The sequence below is a fragment of the Erigeron canadensis genome, chromosome 6 (genome assembly GCF_010389155.1).
Source record: "Erigeron canadensis isolate Cc75 chromosome 6, C_canadensis_v1, whole genome shotgun sequence".
Taxonomy (NCBI): domain Eukaryota; kingdom Viridiplantae; phylum Streptophyta; class Magnoliopsida; order Asterales; family Asteraceae; genus Erigeron; species Erigeron canadensis.
In genome coordinates, this window is record NC_057766.1 from 34,672,417 (window position 1) to 34,696,121 (window position 23,705).

At 34.2% G+C, this 23,705-nt stretch overlaps 4 protein-coding genes across 5 annotated transcripts; 3 read left to right on the forward strand and 1 right to left on the reverse strand.

The window, feature by feature from the left end:
* The first annotated feature begins 2,126 nt into the window (after positions 1-2,126).
* On the forward strand, positions 2,127-8,771 carry LOC122603414 (ATP-dependent DNA helicase At3g02060, chloroplastic). Its single transcript, XM_043776106.1, has 13 exons — positions 2,127-2,854; positions 3,273-3,498; positions 4,194-4,439; positions 4,523-4,657; positions 4,785-4,909; positions 5,059-5,198; positions 5,317-5,387; positions 5,523-5,684; positions 6,016-6,102; positions 6,226-6,399; positions 6,490-6,534; positions 7,466-7,822; positions 8,233-8,771. The coding sequence occupies exons 1-13, from the start codon at positions 2,205-2,207 to the stop codon at positions 8,332-8,334; spliced, it is 2,520 nt and encodes an 839-aa protein (XP_043632041.1). The 5' UTR covers positions 2,127-2,204; the 3' UTR covers positions 8,335-8,771.
* Positions 8,772-10,148: 1,377 nt separating this feature from the next.
* LOC122603260 (probable magnesium transporter NIPA8) lies at positions 10,149-14,145 on the forward strand. Its single transcript, XM_043775923.1, has 14 exons — positions 10,149-10,482; positions 10,976-11,235; positions 11,327-11,411; positions 11,520-11,581; positions 11,952-12,037; positions 12,124-12,197; positions 12,301-12,403; positions 12,485-12,613; positions 12,706-12,805; positions 12,905-13,024; positions 13,107-13,197; positions 13,274-13,337; positions 13,507-13,603; positions 13,696-14,145. Exons 2-14 carry the CDS (start codon positions 11,143-11,145, stop codon positions 13,909-13,911), a joined length of 1,320 nt encoding a protein of 439 aa, XP_043631858.1. The 5' UTR covers positions 10,149-10,482; positions 10,976-11,142; the 3' UTR covers positions 13,912-14,145.
* A 613-nt stretch (positions 14,146-14,758) lies between these two features.
* LOC122603818 (OVARIAN TUMOR DOMAIN-containing deubiquitinating enzyme 12) lies at positions 14,759-17,954 on the forward strand. 2 transcript variants are annotated; one of them, XM_043776638.1, is made up of 10 exons: positions 14,759-14,992; positions 15,289-15,552; positions 15,655-15,728; positions 15,829-15,883; positions 15,969-16,043; positions 16,186-16,259; positions 16,441-16,489; positions 17,287-17,371; positions 17,545-17,601; positions 17,685-17,954. In XM_043776638.1, exons 2-10 carry the CDS (start codon positions 15,346-15,348, stop codon positions 17,729-17,731), a joined length of 723 nt encoding a protein of 240 aa, XP_043632573.1. In that variant the 5' UTR covers positions 14,759-14,992; positions 15,289-15,345; the 3' UTR covers positions 17,732-17,954. The 2 variants fall into 2 exon arrangements, with proteins under 2 accessions (XP_043632573.1, XP_043632572.1); XM_043776637.1 differs by having other exon boundaries at positions 15,309-15,552.
* An 803-nt stretch (positions 17,955-18,757) lies between these two features.
* LOC122603191 (WD repeat-containing protein LWD1) lies at positions 18,758-20,087 on the reverse strand. The gene has a single exon (XM_043775831.1). The coding sequence runs from the start codon at positions 20,003-20,005 to the stop codon at positions 18,917-18,919; it is 1,089 nt and encodes a 362-aa protein (XP_043631766.1). The 5' UTR covers positions 20,006-20,087; the 3' UTR covers positions 18,758-18,916.
* Positions 20,088-23,705: the final 3,618 nt, after the last annotated feature.

Sequence of the window (23,705 nt, forward strand, 5' to 3'; positions counted from 1 at the left end):
GTGACTTACAATAAAATATTATAAATCGTTCTTACAAATAATCTTTAACTTTTATGTATAACATTTCCTAGAAATTAAGTCAATTATATAGCACTAACATAACATTAATATAATAAGTGTTTGGGATGATAATTTGAAATGATTACTAGATTACTTTATGAAAATAACTAGATTTTAGACCGCTGTCTAACACTGGACACGAGGTTTACGATATTATTAATATTAAATCATCATACATTTAACTAATAAAAGCTTAAATTATGAAGATATACGGTTTTAAATGTTATACTTTGCAAGTTGTAGTATTAATAATCACAGGTTCCTCACTGTCATTATTAGCTGAGACATATTGATGGAATTGTTTGCCGTAGTCATTCCACAAGACACATGCTACAATAATTTCCCTATTATATAATTTTTTGAAACCAAATTATACTAAAGATAATTAAGAATTAAAATATAAATATACTTGTGATTTTGTATTTGACATTCAAATATATGTATTTGATAATGATGCGAGCCATAACACGAATATGTTTATTTTTAATCACATGTCCTACGATAATTAGATAACAATTAGGATTGTTTTCATATTCTTTGATAACAATTAGGATTATTGATTTAAGTGACAATCATAACTTTACAATTAATTTGATTGGTTAATAAGTCATTAGTTCAACTGTCTTATAGTATATATTAATATAATATATTAAGATTAAGATTAAAATAAGATATATTAAGATAAGATAAGATTAAGATATATTTGATAAAGAAAAGTAATTATCTTTGTTTTCGTATAAATATTTGGCACATGTATTTCATAACTTAGTTTTTAAACACGACATTATTTTACCAAAAGCAATTCCAAATGGGATAATTTCCTATATGCCACTAATAAGCTTTAAAATATTATATATGCCCAACTAAACTTTTAAATATCAAAAATGCCATTATTAAACTTGAAATATATCAAAATTACCCAAATGCTTAAATTTAATTAAAATAAAATATTATAATCATTTAAAACTATAAATAACATTTGCAAATGACAACTACACCCTCTTTGTTATAATCCCTAATTGGATAATAGACTTATAATCGAATGACAGATTCCCTAACTTTTCTTATATTAACTTGATTCACTACCTTCACAATGATATAGGTTCAAGTCTTCGTTTGTATCCGACCTAAATTTGTTCATGATTTTAAATCATTTAAAACTTGAGTTGTTTGAACCCAAACAATAAAAGTTACAGGTTCTCAAAGTCTGCTCTATGTTTTATACCCGACCTCTTAAGTATTGTTTGTTTTGTGATATTTTTATATAACAAAACTAATTATCCAAGCCTAGAATAAGTGTTTACATACAAGTCTATGTTTTCGAATTGTATATCATCGCAATACGTAGTCTTTATAATACAAGGAACATAGAATTTACAAAATAATAAGGAATTAAATCACTTGAACTTTGTTGTTCCCTAAGATTATGAAAAACATCTACCTAACGAGTGCTGAAGAGTTGCTCAGATTGATTGAATCACTTCAACATTGTTGTTTATTAGGGTAACAAAGAGGATATAGTTGTCATTTGCAAATGTTATTTATAGTTTAAACTGAATTAAAATATTTTATTTTAATTAAATTGAAGCATTTGGATAGTTTTGATATAATTCAAATTTAATAATGGCATATTTGATATTTAAAAGTTTATTTGGGCATATATGATATTTTGAAGCTTATTAGTGGCATATATGAAATTTTCCCATTCCAAATACCCCACATTCTAGTAAGAATTTTTATTAAAAATATATCTTTATCTTTACTCCCATGTAAAAGAAATATCCATATAAAAGAAATAGTTTTTTTATTTACACTCTAAACCTTTATTTTAATAATTAATTTTAAGTCATTATCTTTTAAAAATTTCTATTATCATAATTACATTAACCTACACCACTTTGACACCACCACCACCAACACCACTAGACCGCTTTCCATACCACTACCGCCGGAGTACCATGCTTGTATATATATTATTTATATTTATATTCTTATTAAACTATTTATTATTAAAATTTTAAAAATAGAATATATATATATATATAAATGATAAGCTGAAACCACGTCTCTCCTGTGCTCCTGGTCCTGCCTGAGCTTCTTATCAGCTTTCATCAGACCCCTCTCCCTCCCTTATTTTTCCGGCCATGGCCGCCACTCTTATCATAAAACCACCACCATTCTCCACCGTTACTCCACCACACACCTCCACTCTCCGGCCATGGACCCCATTCTTCACAACCCACAAACCCCTCTTTCCATCACACAACTTCTCATCACTAACCGTTTCCAGCGCCATCGCAACCGGCCCAGACCGCATTACCCGGTTCGACGGCCAAGAATCCGAAGCCACCGACCTCATTTCATCATTCAATGAAAAAATCATCAAAGAACAGTTCACCAAACGCAATTCTGGTCGGTACAGTCAGCAACCAGAACCCGAACCAAATTCGGCTTCTGTTACTGATGAAGAAGTTGATAAATACATTCAGTTAGTGAAACAGCAACAGCAGAGAGGACTTAGGGAGTTAAAAAGAGGCCGTTTACGTGCCGCGGGTGGGTCGGGTTTAGAAAATAATAGTGAAGGGGGTTTTAGTTATAAAGTTGACCCATTTAGTTTAGAAGAAGGTGATTATGTAGTTCATAAGAAAGTTGGTATTGGTAGATTTATATCTATTAGGCCTAGTATTCCTGAAGGCTCTACTGTTCCTATTGATTATGTTTATATTCAGTATGCTGATGGTGTTGCTAAATTGCCCGTTAAACAGGCCTCCAAGTTTCTATATCGATATAATTTGTATGTCTATATGTTGTTTTTTTAAAAAAAATTTGTTATGTATATATATACACTTCATTCGAATTGGGTCAAGTCCTTATGAAAATCATCTCACTTTACCTTTGAAATCTATTGTATGCATCTTACTTTTAAACTTATTATCGTATACCGGACTTTTAGTTATTGATCTTGTATGTATCTGGTGAGTTACTTTATAAGGTCGTTTTATGTTGACGTTGCCACCTCAACAGGTTACGTGTCATAAGAGGTCAGGTATATACCAAATCAATAACTGAAAGTTCGATACATGTGATAACTAGTTTTAAAGTAGGATGCATACGATAGATTTCAAAGGTTAAGTTAGATGCATTAAAATAACACTTGACCTGTTTATTTTAGTTATAAGGACTTAGTTAAATGAGAATGTGATTGTTTGTAGGCCGAATGAAAGTGGAGCGCCGCGAGGATTGGGGAGATTGAAGGATACAAGTGTTTGGGAGAAGAGGAAAGTTAAAGGGAAGGTTGCTATTCAGAGAATGGTTGTTGATTTGATGGAGGTTTATTTAAATAGGTTAAGATTGAGAAGACCTCCGCATCCTAAGAATCCTGCGATGGCTGAATTTGCTGCTCAATTTCCATATGAACCTACCCCTGATCAGAAACAGGTTTTTTCATTTTTGTTTTCGTTGTTGAATTCTTAAAGTTTCTGGTTTGATATAATGCCGCAATATTTGTGTATGGATGGCATTTTGTAACTCTCAGGTTAATTGCTAGATAAAGTAAATACACAAACACATAAATGAACAAGCAAAACAGTTAATATAAAATTTAGTTTGCGGGCAATGCCCAAATATTTGACCAAATTCATCATATAATTAGGTAGAATATATAGAAATTTATTTATTAGCTTTTCTTTCACACTCGAATATACCACTTGTATATCCCTTAAGTTGCTTCTCCCCCGAAGACTTATGAATAGACTTCATTCAAAGCCTACTAGGAGATGTTCTGCTAGTTACACTACTGCTTCTCTCAGGCTGAATCTCTATCTAATGCCTACCTTAAAACATTGAACCTGCTGAAGTAGTATATTGATATTATTGCAATGTTTATTTTTGTTAGTTTGAAGATGGTCTCTTACTTGCATGTGTAACAGCTTGTAATGGCCATGATTCTTTGAGGCTTATGTGCATGATTTAGATAAAACTAACTTCATCGCAGTCTCGCGGTGTCTTTGTGAATTCAAAGCTGAATATTTTGCAATTGTATTCTTATCTCATGCTCTGGATTTTTAGATCCAGCAATTCTTAATTAGGTAACTTTGGCTGTAACGTTATAAAACTCTCCATGCTTTTGACAGGCTTTTATCGATGTTGAGAAAGATTTGACAGAGAGAGAAACTCCGATGGACAGATTGATTTGTGGAGATGTAGGATTTGGGAAGACGGAAGTTGCTCAACGTGCCCTCTTTTGTGTGGTTTCATCTGGGAAGCAGGCAATGGTGTTAGCACCCACCATCGTTTTGGCTCGACAGCATTATAGTGTTATTTCAGAGAGATTTTCCAGATACCCCAACATTAGGGTTGGACTTATGAGCAGATTTCAGGTGATGATAACACTTCCTCTTCTGTTTCTTAACTATCATAAAGACGCTACATTGCTATGAACCTAACTTGTTACAGCATGCAGACTAGATCAGAGAGAGAGGAGTATTTTCATTTGATCCAAAATGGCGAACTGGATATAATAATTGGAACTCATTCGCTTCTTGGCAGCCGTGTTACATATGATAACTTAGGGCTTTTAATAGTTGATGAAGAACAGGTTGCCTACTTTACCATTTACTAAGTTTTTCATAATTGTCATTGCCATTAATTTCGGTACTAAGAATTTTTTATGAATGCACCAAGATATCAAGTCGAATGTTAATTAATGTGTCTTTGGTTTACAGAGGTTTGGTGTCAAACAGAAGGAGATGATTGCTTCAATGAAAACCTCCGTTGATGTTCTTACTCTTTCCGCGACACCTATACCAAGAACCCTCTATTTAGCATTAACCGGATTCCGTGATTGCAGGTAATCAATAGTTTTCTTAATTGTTCGTCACCAACTAGTTTGATTTATAAATTTATCTTATTATTTACTTTGCGAAACAAAATTAAATCTTTGTGTGTGAAATAACAACCATTTCATCTAATTTTACTTTGACTGTTGTTTCCTGTCAGTTTAATCTCAACAGCACCTCCTCAAAGAGTTCCTATAAAAACATATCTTTCAGAGTATGGTGAGGAAAAGGTTATATCAGCAATCAAATTTGAGCTGGAACGCGGAGGCCAGGTTTTTTATGTTTTGCCACGTATTCAAGGTAAATCGAGATGCTTTCAGACTTCAACTTTGACTATTATAAGTCAAATTTGAAGTATAGGATAACAGGATTGTTGTTATTTGGCGATCTAGTTAAACATATTCTATTATACTCCAAGGTCTCGAAGAGGTGATGGCATTTCTTGAGAAGTCTTTCCCGGATGTTGAAATTGCTCTTGCTCATGGACAGGTAAATATCTCATTTTATTTTAATGTATTTGTATAAATGTATAATAGTAAACCATTTGCAGAAGGACTTACCATAATGTTATTACCCGTTTATGCTTAAATATGATATAATAACCATTATGTATATTTTGTGCAGCTATATTCAAAACGTTTAGAGAAAACCATGTCAAGATTTGTGGAAGGAGAAATCAAGATTCTAGTTTCCACTAATATTGTTGAAAGTGGGCTTGATATTCAAAATGCTAACACCATCATAATCCAGGACTTTCAGCAATTTGGACTGGCACAACTTTATCAGGTTCGGTAGCTGAAAAGAAAACGTATTAAATAGGGTTGAAGTTCCATAAGCATATTTTTGATGCGTACAACCTTCTATTTTGAGTCTTTATAAAATCAAAATTCAAAATGATTATTGGAACATGTAAATCATATATAATGCATCATGGCTAATGAGTAATTATAAACATTGAACGAAAGTGTTTTGGGTCAATCACCGACCCAACAAGACTTGCACTAAAAAGTTACCGTTCTTGACCTGCAATTTAACCCCCCATTGCACCATCTCTAGTCTATATGTATGTGACTGATAAATTTCTCTAATCTTTTTCTTGTTAACTTTGTTGGTTTAGCTGCGTGGAAGGGTGGGAAGGTCAAGTAAAGAAGCTCATGCCCATCTGTTCTACCCCAATAAGTTGTTACTTTCTCCAGAAGCAAAGGTATCATAGCTATTAGTATTATATTTTCCGCTGTAGGATTTTTAATTGTTATTTTAATTTTGCACCAGATACCATAGTAATGACTCTGTTAATACTTTATAACAACCGTTTGGAACACTACAGAAAAGGCTCGCAGCTCTTGAGGAATGTGGTGACCTTGGCCAGGGATTGCAACTTGCAGAAAGGGACATGACCATAAGGGGTTTTGGTAATATATTTGGTGTGCAACAAACAGGGGATATTGGCAACGTAGGAATTGATTTGTTTTTTGAAATGCTTTTTGAGAGCTTATCTATGGTATATGTTCCGCCTTTGTGATTCACTTGTGTGTTTGACCGCTTTGCTCCATGAACTTAACTGAAAAGTACCGTTCTTGTTGAACACCAGGTTGATGTACATCGAACTCGTCCAGTCCCTTATAAATCTGTCAAGGTATATGATCTTGCCCTTCCTTTTTTTTTTTTGAATGGCATGATCTTATCCTCCTGATAGCAACATTTTAACCATCTTGTAAAACAAGCATCCACCTTTTTACAATAAGTAAAGGCTTGGTTCTGACTTCTGAATGTAATGTAAGTTCTAAGTGAGGCCTGGTCCTGTTCCTAGCCAAGGAATGTCCGGGTAATCCCCATTCCCTGGAATTGTAAAGAAGTCATGTTATGGAATAATGGTCCTACCTGACTTACACTATGTTCTTGAGTTTTTTTGAGGAAAGAAAAGAAAAAAAATCTAAATGATTCTAATATAAGTTGGCTTCTAGAGTTTTTTTTTTTAAAGATGGAAAGGAAATGAATTGATAGGATTTTTTTTTAGATTCCTCCCATGTTTGGGATGATTTGAAAGGATTCTATCTCTTCTATTCCCAGCCTATTATATCTTTTTCTTTTAACCAGGCCGAGTCCTAACTCCTAACCTCTCTTTTTTACATTTTTTGAATATGTAAACTTTTATATCATTCACAAGTATATGGTTATATCATAATCACAAAGTGTTTATATTAAGACTGCAAAGTTTTGATTTTATAGTAATAACTTACATATCCATATTACACAGAAAAAGTACTTCTAGGTACTGGGTCAATGGACTGGGCCTATAGATGGCACATCTTGGCATTGGAACAAGCCTAATCAGGTTTCTAGGCTAGTCAAACTTTATACAGGATACTGCATAAATAAAATATAAACAATTTATGAGTACATTATTAGATATTAGGCATTTAGGTTAATGTACAAACCAACGAGCTGAGCTGAGCCTAGAACTGGGCTTGTCTGATAGGGCGATAGACTCATTATGCATTTCTTAAAAGGGCTTGATAAGTTATAGTCAGTGTGTTTATTTTCAACTGTATGTTGTTTTATGGCAGCTTGAGTTGGATATAAATCCTCGTCTCTCTTCTGAGTACATAAATTACTTGGACAATCCAATAGAAGTGGTTAAAGATGCAGAGAAAGCTGCAGATAAAGACATGTGGAGTTTGGTGCAATATACAGTGGATCTAAGGAGGCAGTATGGAAAAGAACCTTACGCCATGGAGGTTTTACTGAAGAAACTTTATGTGAAGAGAATGGCAGCAGATATAGGAATTACTAGAATCTATGTTTCGGGAAAAACTGTGGTAATGATGACCAACATGAGCCAACAGGTATTCAAGATGATAAGAGATGCCATGATGTCGGACACTCACCGCAATATGCTCGTTTTTGAAGGAGAGGAAATCAAGGTATAAAACCCAATGCTTTCTAGTAGATCTGCTATATAAGTAAATGGCAAGCTGGGCAGGTTGGGTGGGTTGGATAACAGTTCATATGGATTATTTTTAGTGTGTGCTAAATGGGCCAGGCTGACCTGCAATAAGTCTTTTGTCCCTTTTTTAGCTATATCAGTTAATCAACAATGTGTTGAGTATGGTTACACAGCTGGATAATTACAAGAATAATGTACAGTTTTTTAAGTTTGGCTATATAGGAAGTGTATGCATCAAACATACACCATGGGTAAATTTCAACCTGTTTGACCCGTTCAAGATATTATAAACCTTGGAGCAACCTATTTGCAAGTAAATGAATCTGAAATGCCATATCTGTGTTGTTACTTTAAATTCCAATTTTAAGTTGGATGGGTTTGTTACAGGCAGAATTACTTATAGATCTACCGAAGGATCAACTTCTTACTTGGATCTTCCAGTTGTTAGCTGAACTTCATTCTGCACTACCTGCCCTTATAAGATACTAAAGAAAAGAGTTAAGGTATCCTCCCCGGCATCAAGCAATAAAGATGTATTGTATGTGATGGATAAGCAAACAGCTCGGTATGAAACCTAACCAAAGTAAGCTAAGCTAACTGAATCAAACCTAGCCTTTTCTAATGCGTGGGTTAAAACCAAACCCAAACATTGCATATGCTGAGACTGCACATATTGATGATTTAAGCCACTTTGAGTTGGTTTTTGCTTGTTTGATGAATCATTGGTCCATTCAGCCATCGCAGGAACCTACAGATGGGTCAATGGGCGACCGTCCAACATACCATTATATGTGGATGGGTGAGGCATATTCTATGTAGATGGTGGAGTATTATAAATGAATATCTTTGTAACTAATTAGCTCTAGTACTGGCTTATTGTAATTATTATCTGTAGATTTATATATATTGAAGAATTTTTAAGAGCACTTTATATAGTTTTCAACAGAGAATATGCTACTACTGGTCACTGGATTATTGCTAAATGAGGACATTGCAAATTTTTGAGTAAAAAGTAGTCCATTAAACAAACTTCAAATCTTTCATTTTCATCTAGTTATATTATTGGGATTAGTTTCCTCGAATGTAAGAAACTTTGAACGAATGTATATAGTAGGAAATAACTAAAGTTGTGTGTATTGTATGTAAACAACTTTGAAATAATGTTTATTGTATGTAAGAATTTCGTTTCAACCAATTAAAATCTGACAAGTGGCACCTGTATATGGTTGCCACGTATGTTTTTTTACATACAATAAACATTTTTTCAAGTTGCTTACATACAATACACATAACTTTAGTTTTTTCCTACTATAGACATTCGGTCAAAGATAGTTACATTCCAGGAAACTAATCCCTCTATTATTTGGTAACATATATAATTTTATCAATATGAGCTGGTATTCTGGGAAGTTATTTTGCATAAGACACCAAAACACAAAAGTTGGTTCAAGCGAAGTTAGCAGGTGTCAAGTTTGCATATCGGTGATGTACGTCACATTATGGATAAGAGTTAGATAACTTTAAACACTTATCGAAACGTGTTAACTTTTACATTCAAAAGTTATAATCCATATTATATTCGTTTGAGTGTTTGAATTTGGAGCTAAGTTACGTTAATAGAAAGTCAAGGAAGTAAGAATAGTCAAAAGTCAAATGCTTCTAAGAACAAATTAGTGGCACTTTAGTAATTAGGTCCATTTTCAAGGAAAACTAATTGGCTAATCGCATTCTAAGAACGCAATACGACGAGAATATTTTCTATCATGGCATAAATCGGAATTTATATATTTTAATTATTCTCGCAAATAGTTTGTTATGTTATTATAAAATATTATTTTATATATAGTGTAAATGAAGTTTTATAATTTATTTTTTTTAAGATAATTTTTGAAGGTTATAATTAAATTTTAAACAATATATGTTTGTTTTTCAAACATTTCGTCGATATATGACACCAAATACATTATATAATGGTGAAGTCTTGCACGTACTGTATATAACGAAATATTAACTATGAACCTTTACAGGTATACGGAGTGAAAAACCTCAAAATTTGTCATCCATGAAAATCGTTAAAGTTTAAACAATATATGTTGCATACTAAACAAGATAATTATATAAGTCAAAATTCTTATTGTGCAAAGTAATTTGCTACTTTTGCATTTAAGCGTTTTAACAACGCATGATGATGAGAAAAGGAGCATAGATTGAAGCGGTTGGTTATTTCGCCGACGGTTGGGTAGTTGTAAAATCACATGCTTATTTCATTTGAAAGCCCACCGAAGATGACCAGACCCAAAAATATTTTTGACAAATAAAGAAAGGACCATCTAGCAACTAGCCTGCCTTCTTCCTGACTTTTGGTCCTAAAACAACACCCCACCTCACCCCCCTCAATTTCAATTTCAATTCCAATTCCAATTTCTAGCTTGATTCTCATTCCACGCTAATCTCAATTTAAATTTTCTCCCCCTTTTCTTCATTATCAAATAACTGAATTTGTTTATTTATTTTATTCATATATACATACGTACATTCTTACCAAAATATATACGAATAATAAATACAACCTGTAAACAAATTTTCCAGATTTGATTCCCGGCTATAAAAAAAGCTTCCTTCTTGTTATTTTCTCAGGTACAGCTTCTGATCTCCGATCTGTTATTCCAGTTATATTTTTTTTATCCGATCTATACATATTAATTATAGTATTATGTATATGTATTTGTATATGTATATCAATTAATAGTTAATTTGTGATCTGTTATTAATGTTAATCATATGACGATTTTTTTAACCTCTGTAAATATGATGCTTATATATTTAATTTCTGTTTCCATTGAATTCATTATTCACATTATTTTTCTGTAATTAATGATTAATCTAATACTCATTATCAGTAGTATGATTTTTCTTCAATACGACATCGTTTAGTTGACTCTAAAAAAACTACTGTAGTTTCTTTTCTTCAACACAACTAATATGACAGCTAACAAACTGCTGCTTATTTTTTTCGTCATTATTATCTGTAACAAATTATTTATTTATTCTATTTTGTATTATGCCAATAATTCATATGTTGCCTGGCTTCATTGTTTATACACTAATGTGTGTTATGTAAAATAAAAAGCTTGCAGGCAGTTGAGTTTCAGTTGTTTAAGACAAAGTGGACTAACCGATGGATGTTAGAGAACTCATTTCGTCGTTTGATTATCTCCTGACTACTCAAGATCTTTAAACGTTGTTCGGATTTTAAGAAACAACCTTCGTCACGTAGACCAGTTTTTTTAGTAATCTATGGGCGAGTGGGTGATTGGAGCTTTTATTAATCTATTTGGTAGCATTGCCATTAACTTTGGAACTAATCTTCTTAAATTGGGCCATGATGAGGTACTTAGCTTCTTTCTGTGATAACTTCCTTCTTATGATACGAGCTATGAATATTTTGGGCTTAATTTGAGTTGTTACTAAAATGTTATAGAGAGAAAGACATGCATTATTAGGGGAAGGAATAAATGGAAAGACGATATTGAAGCCTATTATAAGCTTCCAGTCTTGGAGAATCGGTAAACTTTTTAAAGGAGTTGGTGCTTATATTTCTACTGTTTCTGCTGAGTTGGTGCATCATTTGAGTTGCCAATAATTCATATTACGTTTATGTCGATTTGCTGCAGGTATTCTATTTTTCGCTTTTGGAAATGCTCTTAACTTTATTTCGTTTGGATATGCCGCCCAGGTCAGTATGAAGATGTTTTTTGTTTTCTAGAATATTACTACGTTCGTCCCAAATTAAACACCTTTATGTTCTAGTCTTCGTAAAACAGAATGTCCACTTCCAAAACAATTCAGCTAGTTTCACATGTCACAGAAGTGTGCTAAATGTACATTCTTAAAAGTGTACTTTATATGGTTTAAATAGACATTTGAGTATTACAGTGCCTAACACAATTCTAAGAATGTGTGCTTTTTGTTTATTTGGGACGGATGACGGTAATAAAATGTTGACTTCTATCATTTGTTTCCCTAATTTGATCATATTACCCCCTATTCCAAGTTCTAAATGGCTTTGTGTATTTATCTATCTTTATTGTCTTGTGTTTGAGCAGTCGCTTCTTGCAGCATTGGGATCTGTCCAATTTGTGTCAAACATCGCATTTGCCTACGTTGTTCTGAACAAAACAGTGACTGTCAAGTACGTCTTAAAATGTGCATCATATTTATCATGTTATGAAATCTGGAACTTCTAGTGACACTTCGATTGTACCTTTTCTTCTGTAGAGTATTAGTTGCCACAACTTTTATCGTTCTAGGAAACACCTTCCTTGTTGCTTTTGGCAATCACCAATCCCCTGGTATAGATTGTTCTCTTGAATTGTAGCTTTACTTTTGAATTTTAAATTTTGGGTCTATTTTTCTGAATAATTTTTTCCTTTTATTTTCTTTGAAATCCTACAGTTTACACACAGGAGCAGCTGGCAGAGAAATACAGTAACACTACCTTCCTTTCTTACTGTCTACTATTGGTGCTTGTGGTTATCTTGCATCATTATGTATACAGGTTAGTAGCATTGTGATAATTTTATCCTTAGGGTTGTTTCATCTATACTATAAATTGACTTATATAAATTGGGATAATCAGGAGAGGAGAACAGTTGCTTGCTATTCCAGGGAAGGATCTTAAGACCTACTGGAAGTTAATGCTTCCTTTTTCATTCGCTGTAGTTTCAGGAGCCATTGGATCATGTTCAGTTCTCTTTGCAAAGTCTCTGTGAGTCTTTTACTCGATGCAATGTTCTTCTACCAGATTCCATATGTGGGGTTATATGTTATTAATGAACAGTTCTTTTCGTATTTTTTCAGTTCAAACCTTTTAAGATTGTCCATGTCAAGTTCATATCGTCTGGATAGCTGGTTCACGTATTCGATTCTTTTAATGTTTCTATGCACTGCTGGATTTTGGGTAATAATTTAGTAATATCTCAGACCTTTTATTTACAATAAATTTAGATTCCACAAATTGGATGATATTGATTTTTTTTCTACGTAATCTTATCGACAGATGGCAAGGTTGAATGAAGGATTGTCTCTGTATGATGCAATACTTATAGTACCTATGTTTCAGATAGCATGGACCTTTTTTTCAATTTGTACTGGATTTGTGTATTTCCAGGAATATCAGGTCTCCTATCTCTCTCATTGAGTACTGGATATTATCTTAGAAGTCGTATGAGGCTAATTGTGTTAATACTCGTTTATATCAGGTATTCAATGCCTTGAGGACTGCGATGTTTATTATGGGAATGATTTCAGTATTTATTGGAATTTCATTGCTGGCACCTGATGAATCGAAAGGTACATAGTTGTGCTCTACTTATGATTATAGTATCTGCATTGGAAACTTGTCTGATTTGTTCGTTTTCTTTTTCAGGAGAAGCCAAGGAAAGTCCTTTATCGTCTGTATCTTCCTCAAACATCAACTCTGATGTAGAAAGGTTAGTTTGACTAGAAGCAAACACACAAATATCAAGAAGGAAGCAACAGAAATAACTAAATGAAGAGTTTGTTGGAGCTATTTTTTCTAATTTATTTCCCAAACATGTAGTTTTTCATTTTGATGGAGACATGTTATAAATGGGAAATAATACGAATGTTCTTTTAAAGGTTAACCAAGCCGATTGAAGACTCACCAATCAAGGATATGAAGTCGCTTTTACGAGCAATGTCAACGAAAGTCTCAGCTGCGGTTGTCAGGGCAAAGGTTGTGCAAATTTTCATTCCTGATTGGAATGGAACCAAAAGATGGAATCTGTGAACTTATTTATCTCATGTATTGTAATTTTTTGGGTACAGAGTACATGCACATTGTTGATGGGTATGGGAGATGATACAATGCATGCTTCCTCGGTTTTTGCAATGCCCATGGTCTCTTCAAAAATGACGGGATTCAGAGGAGTCAGTAATGACCGATCAAAGTTGTTGTCGTTAAGAAGCCCATCAGGCTGGAGTAGGATTCCAGTTGAGGAAAATGTAAATATGCTGGATACTACTTCAAGCGAAGAGGATTAGTGTATGTATGAGACTCATTGATACTCCTTTATGAAAGGAGTATATGTTTGTAGTAAATCGGGAAGAAGAGGAAAGTGCCACTGCCACTGTTGTATAGTTGTTTGATTGGATTGGATTTGGATGTATATCTTTGGATGATTCTTAAAATTCTTTAGTTTGCCAATTGTTGGCTGCATTTTATACATGGGTTTTGCCAACTTGTGATCTAAGGACACATATGTTGGACTTTATTTATCGACTTGTTAGGTTTTTCTGTGGAATCACGAACTTTATTAACCTAGTCTTGGAAAATTATCCACCCTTTACAACCTCTTGTGGTTAAATAATATCATGACAAAGAGCAAATAACAAATATATGGATTTTGCCAACTTGTGATCTAAGGACTCATGTTGGACTTTACTTATCGACTTATTAGGTATTTGAGTATTTTTATAAAGTAACAATCTTTATTAACCGAGTCGGGCGTGTGGGATTTTGTGACCATGTTTGATCTCTAGTTTGTATTCTCACTTTCGCTAGTTATCTCCAAAATGCATAGAAACAAGCTTCACTTGAACTTAGACAAATAGATAAAACGGTTATTGTTTGCAAGTGCAACTTTGGGTTGAGTTTTGTGATTGAAAGATTGGTTTTCGGGGTCTGGTATGAAGTTATAAAATCAATTAGACATACTTTTTTATTATCAATTAAACATACTGCTAATACAAACTCAAATACAATATACAATATATACAAGTATATGATATGCTCACCGCTTCTCCATCTTTATAAACATGCACTCCATATATGTAATCCAGATAAAAAAATGGAGGGAGGGAGGGAGGGAAAGGGCAGTTGGGTACGGGCCCAAATAAACGTTTCCCTGTTGTTGGCTCGCTCTGGTCTTTTTCAACCATCTCCCGTGTGCTAGAAAGTCAATAAACCAGTCGATCTGACAGTTTATCTAACTTTTTACCTCTCCTCATATCTTTCCTTTTTTTTACACATCAAATATAATTAAATTAAACGTACGTATACAAATACATAGACATATCTATCATATCTCCCCACATAATTCGCAACAGCAACAGCAACAGCACGGTATGCTTCATTATCTTTCCTAATTATATACCCGAAATATATCATCTATCCCTTAAAATTCACACTTGCGACCACATATATATATGAATCAAATTTGACTTGTGTTGAAATATATCTGCTGATCTTACATTCCGTATAATTGTAACCTATATATATTTATCTTATTCTATATTTCCCCTAATATAATAATAATTATTATCCTGGATCTAGATTCTTCTTATTTTAGTATTGTTAATAAATAAAGAAATACAATTTGTGTGTGTGTTTGATTGATTGATTTATTAGAAATTGTTCAGTTATTCTTATATATTATTAGGAATAAGAGAGCTCGATACCTTGTGATAAATTTTGGTATGATGAGAAATGGAAACCAAGGGGGGCATTCATCGGATCATCATCATCAGACGAGTGTTGGTGAATGTTCTAGCTCAACTAATTCGTTGAGCAGCAGTCAACCGGATGTTGAAGATGACGGGATGATTGCTGCTATGTTATCTGAAGAGTATGCTAAGATAGATGGTTCCGTTGGTAGGCGGCTTACTAATCTCGAACCTGTTCGGGTAATGATGATTACAGATTAAGTTACTTGTATGGATGCTGTTGGTATATTGCTTGGTTGGTTCTCATGTGATTTTTTTTTATTGTTTGATTGAAATGTTTAGCATGTACCGCGGATTAATTCGTTTATTCCCAATATAAGTGATGCTAGTTTGGATCATCAACGGTTGAGCCAGAGGTGTGCATTTTGAGTGGCTTGTTCTTTTGTACAACAACTATCAATGTTAATGCATAAGTAATATGTTTAGTTATATAATTCTATCTTTATGTTTGTTCAGGTTGCAAGTTTACGGTTTGTATGAAGTGAAAGTCTCTGGGGACGGAAATTGTCAGGTGTGTCTGTTTTTTTCATGTTCTGTGTATTATTTATAGTTCATAAGCTAAGTGTTTATTAAATAGTTTCTTCCATGGCTTTTAGTTCCGTGCAGTTTCTGATCAGCTCTACAGATCACCTGAGTATCACAAACATGTCCGGAAGGAGGTTGTGAAGCAGGTTCGTTCTGCACTAGTTTTTATGTGTCCATTCTGTGCATCATTTCTTTATGGTGCCGTTTTTAGCTATATGTAGGAAGCCACCTCATTTGTGCTAATGTCGACATGTAGTCTCATTTGTGCTCTCGACTGTTATTTTTCAGCTGAAGGACTGCCGTTCTCTGTATGAAGGCTATGTTCCAATGAAGTACAAGAAGTATTACAAAAAAATATCCAAGTAGGATACTTCATTACGGGGTCGTGACTTATCTTATCTGTAAAGAAAATTAATTCAAAATCCATGCGACATGTTATATTTGAATATAAATTTTGCCTTGATTGCATGTAGCATGATCATTTTGATTTTCTTTCATATAAAATGCATATACAGTTTTGTGACTGAATGTTTGCATTTACAGAACAGGTGAATGGGGAGATCACGTAACCCTACAAGCAGCTGCTGATAGGGTATGTTTTTATCGCATGTCAACTCATAATACTATAAACATGTTGCATGAAACTTCTCCATAATTCATATGTATGTGGAGCCAACTTTGTGATTTGTTATTTCTGAAACTCATGGTGTCTATAGATATACAATTTGGAGATAGATGCTTTGTTTATACGATGTTAATCAACGGCATCAAGGATTGGTTTAGATTTAACCTAGTTTAGGTTTAAACATATGCAGAGGTTAGAATGAAAAAAGTAGAAAATAATAGCAATTTGCTTTGAAATTCTAATGCACCAACTTTTTAGGCTGCTTGTTTTCAGGGGAAACTTTGGGTTTGGTCACAAGTTGTCAAGGCATTTCCTGTATCTTGACTTGTATATGATGATGAATCAGTTAATGTTCTATATGTATGCAATATGTAATGTCCTATAATATTTTACGGAATATCTTAAAGTTCATACCAGACTTTGCAAAAGAAGTAAGATGGAAGCTATTATATATACTTTACCATAATGAAGGTGTGTTAAATGTATATACAAGTATATTGGGTGGGATTGGGCACTTTAAATTTTAGAATATGATTTTCAGGATTGTTTATTGCGATGTGATGTGTTTGCTGACTTATGGTTCTTGCTTTAATGTCGATTGTATTTTGTATGTTGATATCAACTCTTTCGGTGGTCCATGTATATGAAATTTGATTTGCTACATAGAGCCTCAAAGTGGTCTATGGTTTATCAGTTATGGTTAGATTGCAAGATCTCATTTTCTTCAATCATTTTTATTAGATGTTTTTTTTCCTTGTATACAGTTTGCTGCCAAGATATGTCTTTTAACCTCATTCAGAGAGACATGCTTTATAGAAATCACTCCACAACATCGGGCACCTGAGCGAGGTATCCTGATATTTCTTTCTTTTCTTTTTATAAACAGGACTCACATAAAGTCCAGTTAAACACTACAAAGGAAAATAGATAAAATAAAAAGCAAGCTAGTCGCCAACACGATAATTGACCAGCAAGTTTTTGGTTGACCTCATTCAGTATCCTTGTATCTTTTTGACACACAGAACTGTGGCTAAGCTTTTGGTCTGAGGTGCACTACAACTCACTTTATGAGATCCGAGGTGTACTTTCTTTGCTATCTATGATTTAGGAAGTATCCTAACTTAGAGGGTGGTATGTTAATCATAGTTTGCTCATTTTGCAGAAGCTATGGTGCAGCATAAGCCAAGGAAGAAGCATTGGTTGTTTTAAGGAGACATATTATAGTATCTGGGACCGGGGTATATTTTTTTCTTTTTGTTGTATTTAAGAATGGAATAGCTTCAATGTTTCGTTTCTGTTCATTGTTATACATTAATAAACAAAGTACCAAAAGCCATACAACAAGGTGATGTACATTCATGTGTAAGTTTTGTTTTAAATACAGTGTCTGAATTGCAACACATTGTTTTAAAAAATGCATCAGCTTGAATTGTCTACATATATAGTCCATCCAAAAGTATATTCGAATACCTAAAGTGTGTCTCCCTCACTTGATACTGTTAAAATATATCAGAATGTCACTATTATCATACGAGTAATTGGCAAGATGGATGGGTTGGGGAAGTGTTCAAAATGGATTTGCAGCTGAAATGCACACTTTCATAGTGCGAGATGAAACAGGGTTTGGTTGACGCCGTACACGCTATTTCAGTAATAATCTTAAAACATTTGATAAAAGATTATAAGGCTGTGTACAGGGGAAATAATCTTTTAGCACTTTTAATCCTGTTTCAACCATTCGACTCATATGATCTGTTTCCTTCTTAGCTAAAATTGTTTTTACTGGCACACATAAACCATCCCTAATAACTATTTAAGTCAGGATCAATGGTATACAAACGGATCATATGTAACTGAAAAACCATATTGACTTCCTTCCAAGCGCATGATTCAAAGGGTTGGTCTCCTGTACAAGATCATTCAAAGGGTTTGGTATACTGTGTATGGTGCAAATTTCTTGTTAAGTCAGTCAAAGAGCAGTCTGTATACCTAAAAACAAAGGGGATAAACGCAACCCTAAAACAAAGCATAACTCCATGAACAGGTAAACATATTTATCATCGGTAAAATCAGTTTACCAGCTCACACATGATGTTCAACCTGCAAAACTGGATGCCTTCTAACCTGCTTTTGCATTCCCATTCGGCTAGATAACAGCATGATTTTATTTATTTATTTATTATGTGTGCTTGTGCAGATCAATAAGGTAACAGAGCAAATATAATGAACATCACAGAAACAACAAAACATTTAATTGGAAAAATGCAAATGGGTCAATGTATTCCAACTCCCAAAATTCTAAATAAACTAGAAGTCAATCTAAGAAAAAACAACTGCAGCCGAACAACACAGAAACCCGAGCCTAATACATGATACGATACACTACAATATATATCATACCCTCAGAATTTGAAGCTTAGACGCAAAAGCAATAGCAACCCAATCAGGCTGAGACGAAGACCACTGCAACTGCTCAATCTCAGCACCAGCAGTATAAGCCAATATCGGATCCAACCCACCTTCAACCGGCTGTCCCATGGACGACAAATCCCAAATCAACGCCTGCGAATCATCACCAGCAGTACAAATATGACACGAACTATGCGGAGCCCACGCTATCGCATTCACACTCGCTTGATGCCTCTGCAGTTCCACAACAGGCAATGTGGGAAAACGAATATCAAGCACGACCACTTTCGCAGTATCCATTATAATTGTTGCCATATACCTCGGATCCTGCTTATTCCATCCTAACCTAACTAAAGGCGTATCGGGTTCAGAACTCTCGTAAATAATCGTCGAATGCTCTTTATCTCGTAAATCGAAAACTCTCACTGATCCATCAGCTGAAACACTAGCAAACACTCCTACACCACCCCATGCAATGTCATAAACCTCCTTATCATGTGCAATTAGCTGCGTATCAACCGTCTCCCTTTCGATATCCCAAATCGTACATGTCGTATCGATACTCGACGTCCCGATTCGTTTCGGTTCGGCTTCGTTCCAATCGAAGGAAGTAATCGGTCCACAAAACTCGCTGTTTCGGTTATTATTCAACAAACTCTTCATCTCAACTTTCCTAGAATTACCATTACTATCAGTCACACCATCATCGGTGACGTCATTGTCGTCATTAATCCGCCAAATGCGGAGGAAATCGGATGAGGTAGCTAAAAGGTCAGGCTTTTGGCATTCTTTATCGGGTATGAAAATGAGCTTAGTGGGTGGGTAAGGGTGTTCGAAGGATAAAGTCGGGTCGGATCGGATATTACCATTTAAGTCGTCAAGCTGGACAATTTCGACCCGGTTAGGGTACTGTTCGAGAAGGCTAGCGATAGCGAGACGATATTTTTTATCACGGCGAACACTCCAGTTCATGGCGTAAACGTGCCATGGGGCTTCGTAAGTGTAGATTTCGGATCGGCGTTGTTGTTCGTCGGATCCTCCGTCTAGGTTGTTTTGATCGGAGTTTGCTACCATTTTTTAATTTAATTAATTTTTTTTGACCTAATAAATTTGGGAATTGGGGGAGCAATGGATGGAAGTGGAGGGGAGTGTTTGAGAATTTTCAATGTTACAAAAGGCGTGAAGTACTAAGAAAAAGGGTTAAAAAGATCAAGTGACGTGTTCAATGAGTGGATGGGGTGGGGTGGTACCTTATCTGAAACAATACAATAAATAAAATACAAACAAACAAATGGGGCAGTGGTAAACATCCATCCTAGTTCACGTCTTTATTTTAGTAAATATAGATTTTTATCTCGCGGGAAAATGCAGAAGGATTTTAAAACAACTAAATTTTACACTAAATATATTAGTTATATATAATGTGAAAGTAATAAAATAGCATTAGATATAAACCGGACAAAGTAGGAGTTGTACATTAGATATTACAGATAGTAATAAAAGATATTAAGCCGATATTTATATAAGACATTATGTGTTTGAAATATCACCATTGCTTAGCATAATCTAAATGCACCATGAACTATATATGAAAAAATTAATAGTAATCAAACTATTAACCTAATTATCGCCTAATTTAACTTGGTTTTGGATACTCACGATATAGTCTTTCCAAAGCTTCAACTTGCATTGGGGTATATCTAAGATACTTCCCATTATCAAGTATTCCACCATTCCCATCTTCTTTATTGCATCCTTAGTGATAGTTTTATGAAGTCTTCCATGTTTGATCTTATATGACTTCAATCTGGGCATTGTGACCTGGACCAAGAATTCCATGACCACCAACATGAACTTTTTCACTGCAAAATCTTAAATCAAAAACTAAAAAACAAACTATTAGATATATCATATATACACATAATATATGGTCAAGTTATTGTGAAGCCGCAAATATAGTGTATATATATGCAAAGTGATATTTAATCAGCACATACAAAATAAGTTGGTACAAGTGTTTCAACATATTCAACCCAACCTATCCCAGCTTAGATCCTACCTGTTATGACATGAACCTATATTCACCCATTACACGACACATCCATTTTCTCCACCTCTACTATTGTATCAAATACCTTTCAGATTGAAACATTTATAATCGTACAAACACCAAGCTTGTTTGCAAGTGGACTATGAACAGAATACTCGTGTATATCCTGCAATCCAACATATAAAAACAAAACAGTGTAATTTAAACATATAGAAAACCACCAGGCTTTTGGCCTGGCAAGTTGTGCTGCTAGAAAGTCACCCATTAGCAAGGCACCCATTGGCAAGAACCCTGGTCGTTGCTTGTTGCGAAATCAGGCAGCAAGGAACAAAGGCTGCCTCACAATAATAACTTGCAAGCATTAAGAAACCATCAATATCAGTAGATTTCATGCTAAATTTATCCAATATTGACTGGAGCTTTGACTGGACCATCTAAAAAACAGATTTGATTCACTTTCTTCATTAGCAAGACCAGTAATGTATATAAGATAAAAATTAAGACCGCATTTGCCATTAAAACTTCTTGAAATCTTTATTAAAGATAGAAAAACTAATTAATCCTTAATTATTCTTTTTCCAAAAGGATTACAAACCAAACATCAATTCACATTGCAAATCAGTCTTTACCCATTTTTTTTTTTTCAAAAATATTACAAACCAAACACCCCTATCAATACTTCTACATTGACTCAAATAAGTCAAATATGTAAAAACCTGAATACTAACTTCGGCAGTCACATTTTGTTGCCCATAAATTTACCAAGAAGCTGACAAGTTGTTTTTCAGAAAAAGCATCAAGACTCTAAGGTCCTAAATCACCCGTGTTGGCTCATGTTCTCTTGGTCATGAAGATTAAAGACCAATACATGTTAAACGGACAGTCAATAAAAGTCTGATTACCATATCCGATACAAACACAATCAGTTTCTCTAGTTAGATATTAGTATAAATTAGTATAATCAAAAGTATTATACCAATTTCTTACGGTTGAGCAGATTTGCAGTCTCCAACTTGAAAATAAGTCCATCTTAGCCTGGTAGTACCACCCATATGCGTTTTGGACCCCTACACAAATGTAAAGTTTCTATTCCATATAGTCTGCCCGTGTCTCGAGTTTTAAAATTAAGACTACGGTGAATTTGATAAAACTGCATGCCACAAGGATTCATCATCATCATCATCCCACAACATGTTTTAGATGTATATAGTGAAAGCACAATGCAGAGAACTTAAATCTTCTAAAAAAATGAAAAGACTACAATAAAATGTCATTTGACTGGTCACAACTTCATCAATATTGGCTACAAAACTATGAAAAGATCCAGTCTCATTTTTGCTAAAAAATAAGATTGATAAGGCATGTCACCATCAATAGATAGAAACTATCTGGTTCAATTTTAAGTACACATTGTAGACTTGGTTTTTGAATTTGGAGTTAACCCATCACAGTAGAACCCATTGCAAGTGTTTATCTATATTTATTTTTATTTTTTTATCAGTAAATAGTAATTAACCAATAAAGTCAACCAGTTCCAAAAAACCTACGCGTTTTCACCTCTTACCCAACCCGCCCGTTTTGACCCATCAAGTTAAGTATATCTCTGTAGTTGTCATGTCAAACAATTATGGTTTCTTGAGAATGAACACCACATACACAATTATATAATGATCATAATTAGTTAAAGTTTCATGATTTACCAGCACTATAGCAGACACATAACCGAACCCTTCATTTTGTATCCTAATATTTATTTTTGCTCATACCTGCAAGCTAGCTGCTAGGTGCAAGTGCAAACTGCAGATTCAGTAAATTCACAATTAACATGTATTTTCATCACTATTAACATGTATTTTCATCACTATATGTAAAGTGAGTTTTCTTCCATCTTTTCTTATACAATACTCGATTAAACGTGCTAAATTATGATTATAAGAGTAATCTAACCTAAATGGGTGTTGTGAAAGAGTATGCTTGTAGCTTCTTCTTGACTGGTCTGCTACAAGATGCATCTTCCATAAGTTTTTCTCCAAAAAGCGATAGGCCTTTTTACCCGAGGATGGGTGGCAGTGTCCTTCTCCTCTTCGGTAGCCAAAGAGCTGCCTGTACAAAGGCAGCATCCTAGGAATGTTATATCAACTATAATGCATGAATAAACAATAAGTTTCATTGTAATTGAAAGGTTGTTATAGTTTCACTGTAATATATACATGGTATAAGAAAACCAATATAAAGAGATAATGTACAGGTATCACCTTTTCTTTGTCGTAGCAGGAGACAACTTTTACAAATTTGTTGTGCAGAACAATTCGAGGATTTACATCTTACCACTTCAAAGTTTTGCGAAAACAAAGCAAAGGACAATGAGCTAGTAACACGCAATTATTATGTTGAGTTTACATGCTATTGATACCTGAAACAATGAACTCATATAAATGAAAAGGCCTTGGTGCTGCATTCTGAACAGGGCTATGTAATTTAAAATACAACCAAAATAGAAAACCTAATTAATGTTAACCGGTCAACCCACCGAATCCAACATGTACTAATATGAACCAGTCACCAGCTGAAGCCCAAGTCAAAGCACCAGTTCATAAGCCAGTGAAAGCCCAGTTGACCCACCAGTTAAGGCCCTGATCACACAAATGTAAAGCCCCAGCTGACCCACCAGTTAACGACCCATTTTGTACCACCGAAGCACAAAAAAGTCCATCCAAATATGAA

What these genes read in the sequence shown, in the direction of transcription:
- LOC122603414 (XM_043776106.1), top strand. Translation starts at nt 2,205, where the DNA reads ATGGCCGCCACTCTTATCATAAAACCACCACCATTCTCCACCGTTACT. An exon ending in TTTCTATATCGATATAATTT is followed by an intron (nt 2,855 to 3,272) that starts GTATGTCTATAT and finishes GATTGTTTGTAG; the next exon opens with GCCGAATGAAAGTGGAGCGC. An exon ending in TACTTTCTCCAGAAGCAAAG is followed by an intron (nt 6,103 to 6,225) that starts GTATCATAGCTA and finishes GGAACACTACAG; the next exon opens with AAAAGGCTCGCAGCTCTTGA.
- LOC122603260 (XM_043775923.1), top strand. Translation starts at nt 11,143, where the DNA reads ATGGGCGAGTGGGTGATTGGAGCTTTTATTAATCTATTTGGTAGCATT. An exon ending in TTAAATTGGGCCATGATGAG is followed by an intron (nt 11,236 to 11,326) that starts GTACTTAGCTTC and finishes AAAATGTTATAG; the next exon opens with AGAGAAAGACATGCATTATT. An exon ending in TGTATTTCCAGGAATATCAG is followed by an intron (nt 13,025 to 13,106) that starts GTCTCCTATCTC and finishes CGTTTATATCAG; the next exon opens with GTATTCAATGCCTTGAGGAC.
- LOC122603818 (XM_043776638.1), top strand. Translation starts at nt 15,346, where the DNA reads ATGATGAGAAATGGAAACCAAGGGGGGCATTCATCGGATCATCATCAT. An exon ending in TATTACAAAAAAATATCCAA is followed by an intron (nt 16,260 to 16,440) that starts GTAGGATACTTC and finishes TTGCATTTACAG; the next exon opens with AACAGGTGAATGGGGAGATC. An exon ending in TACAAGCAGCTGCTGATAGG is followed by an intron (nt 16,490 to 17,286) that starts GTATGTTTTTAT and finishes CCTTGTATACAG; the next exon opens with TTTGCTGCCAAGATATGTCT.
- LOC122603191 (XM_043775831.1), bottom strand. Translation starts at nt 20,005, where the DNA reads ATGGTAGCAAACTCCGATCAAAACAACCTAGACGGAGGATCCGACGAA.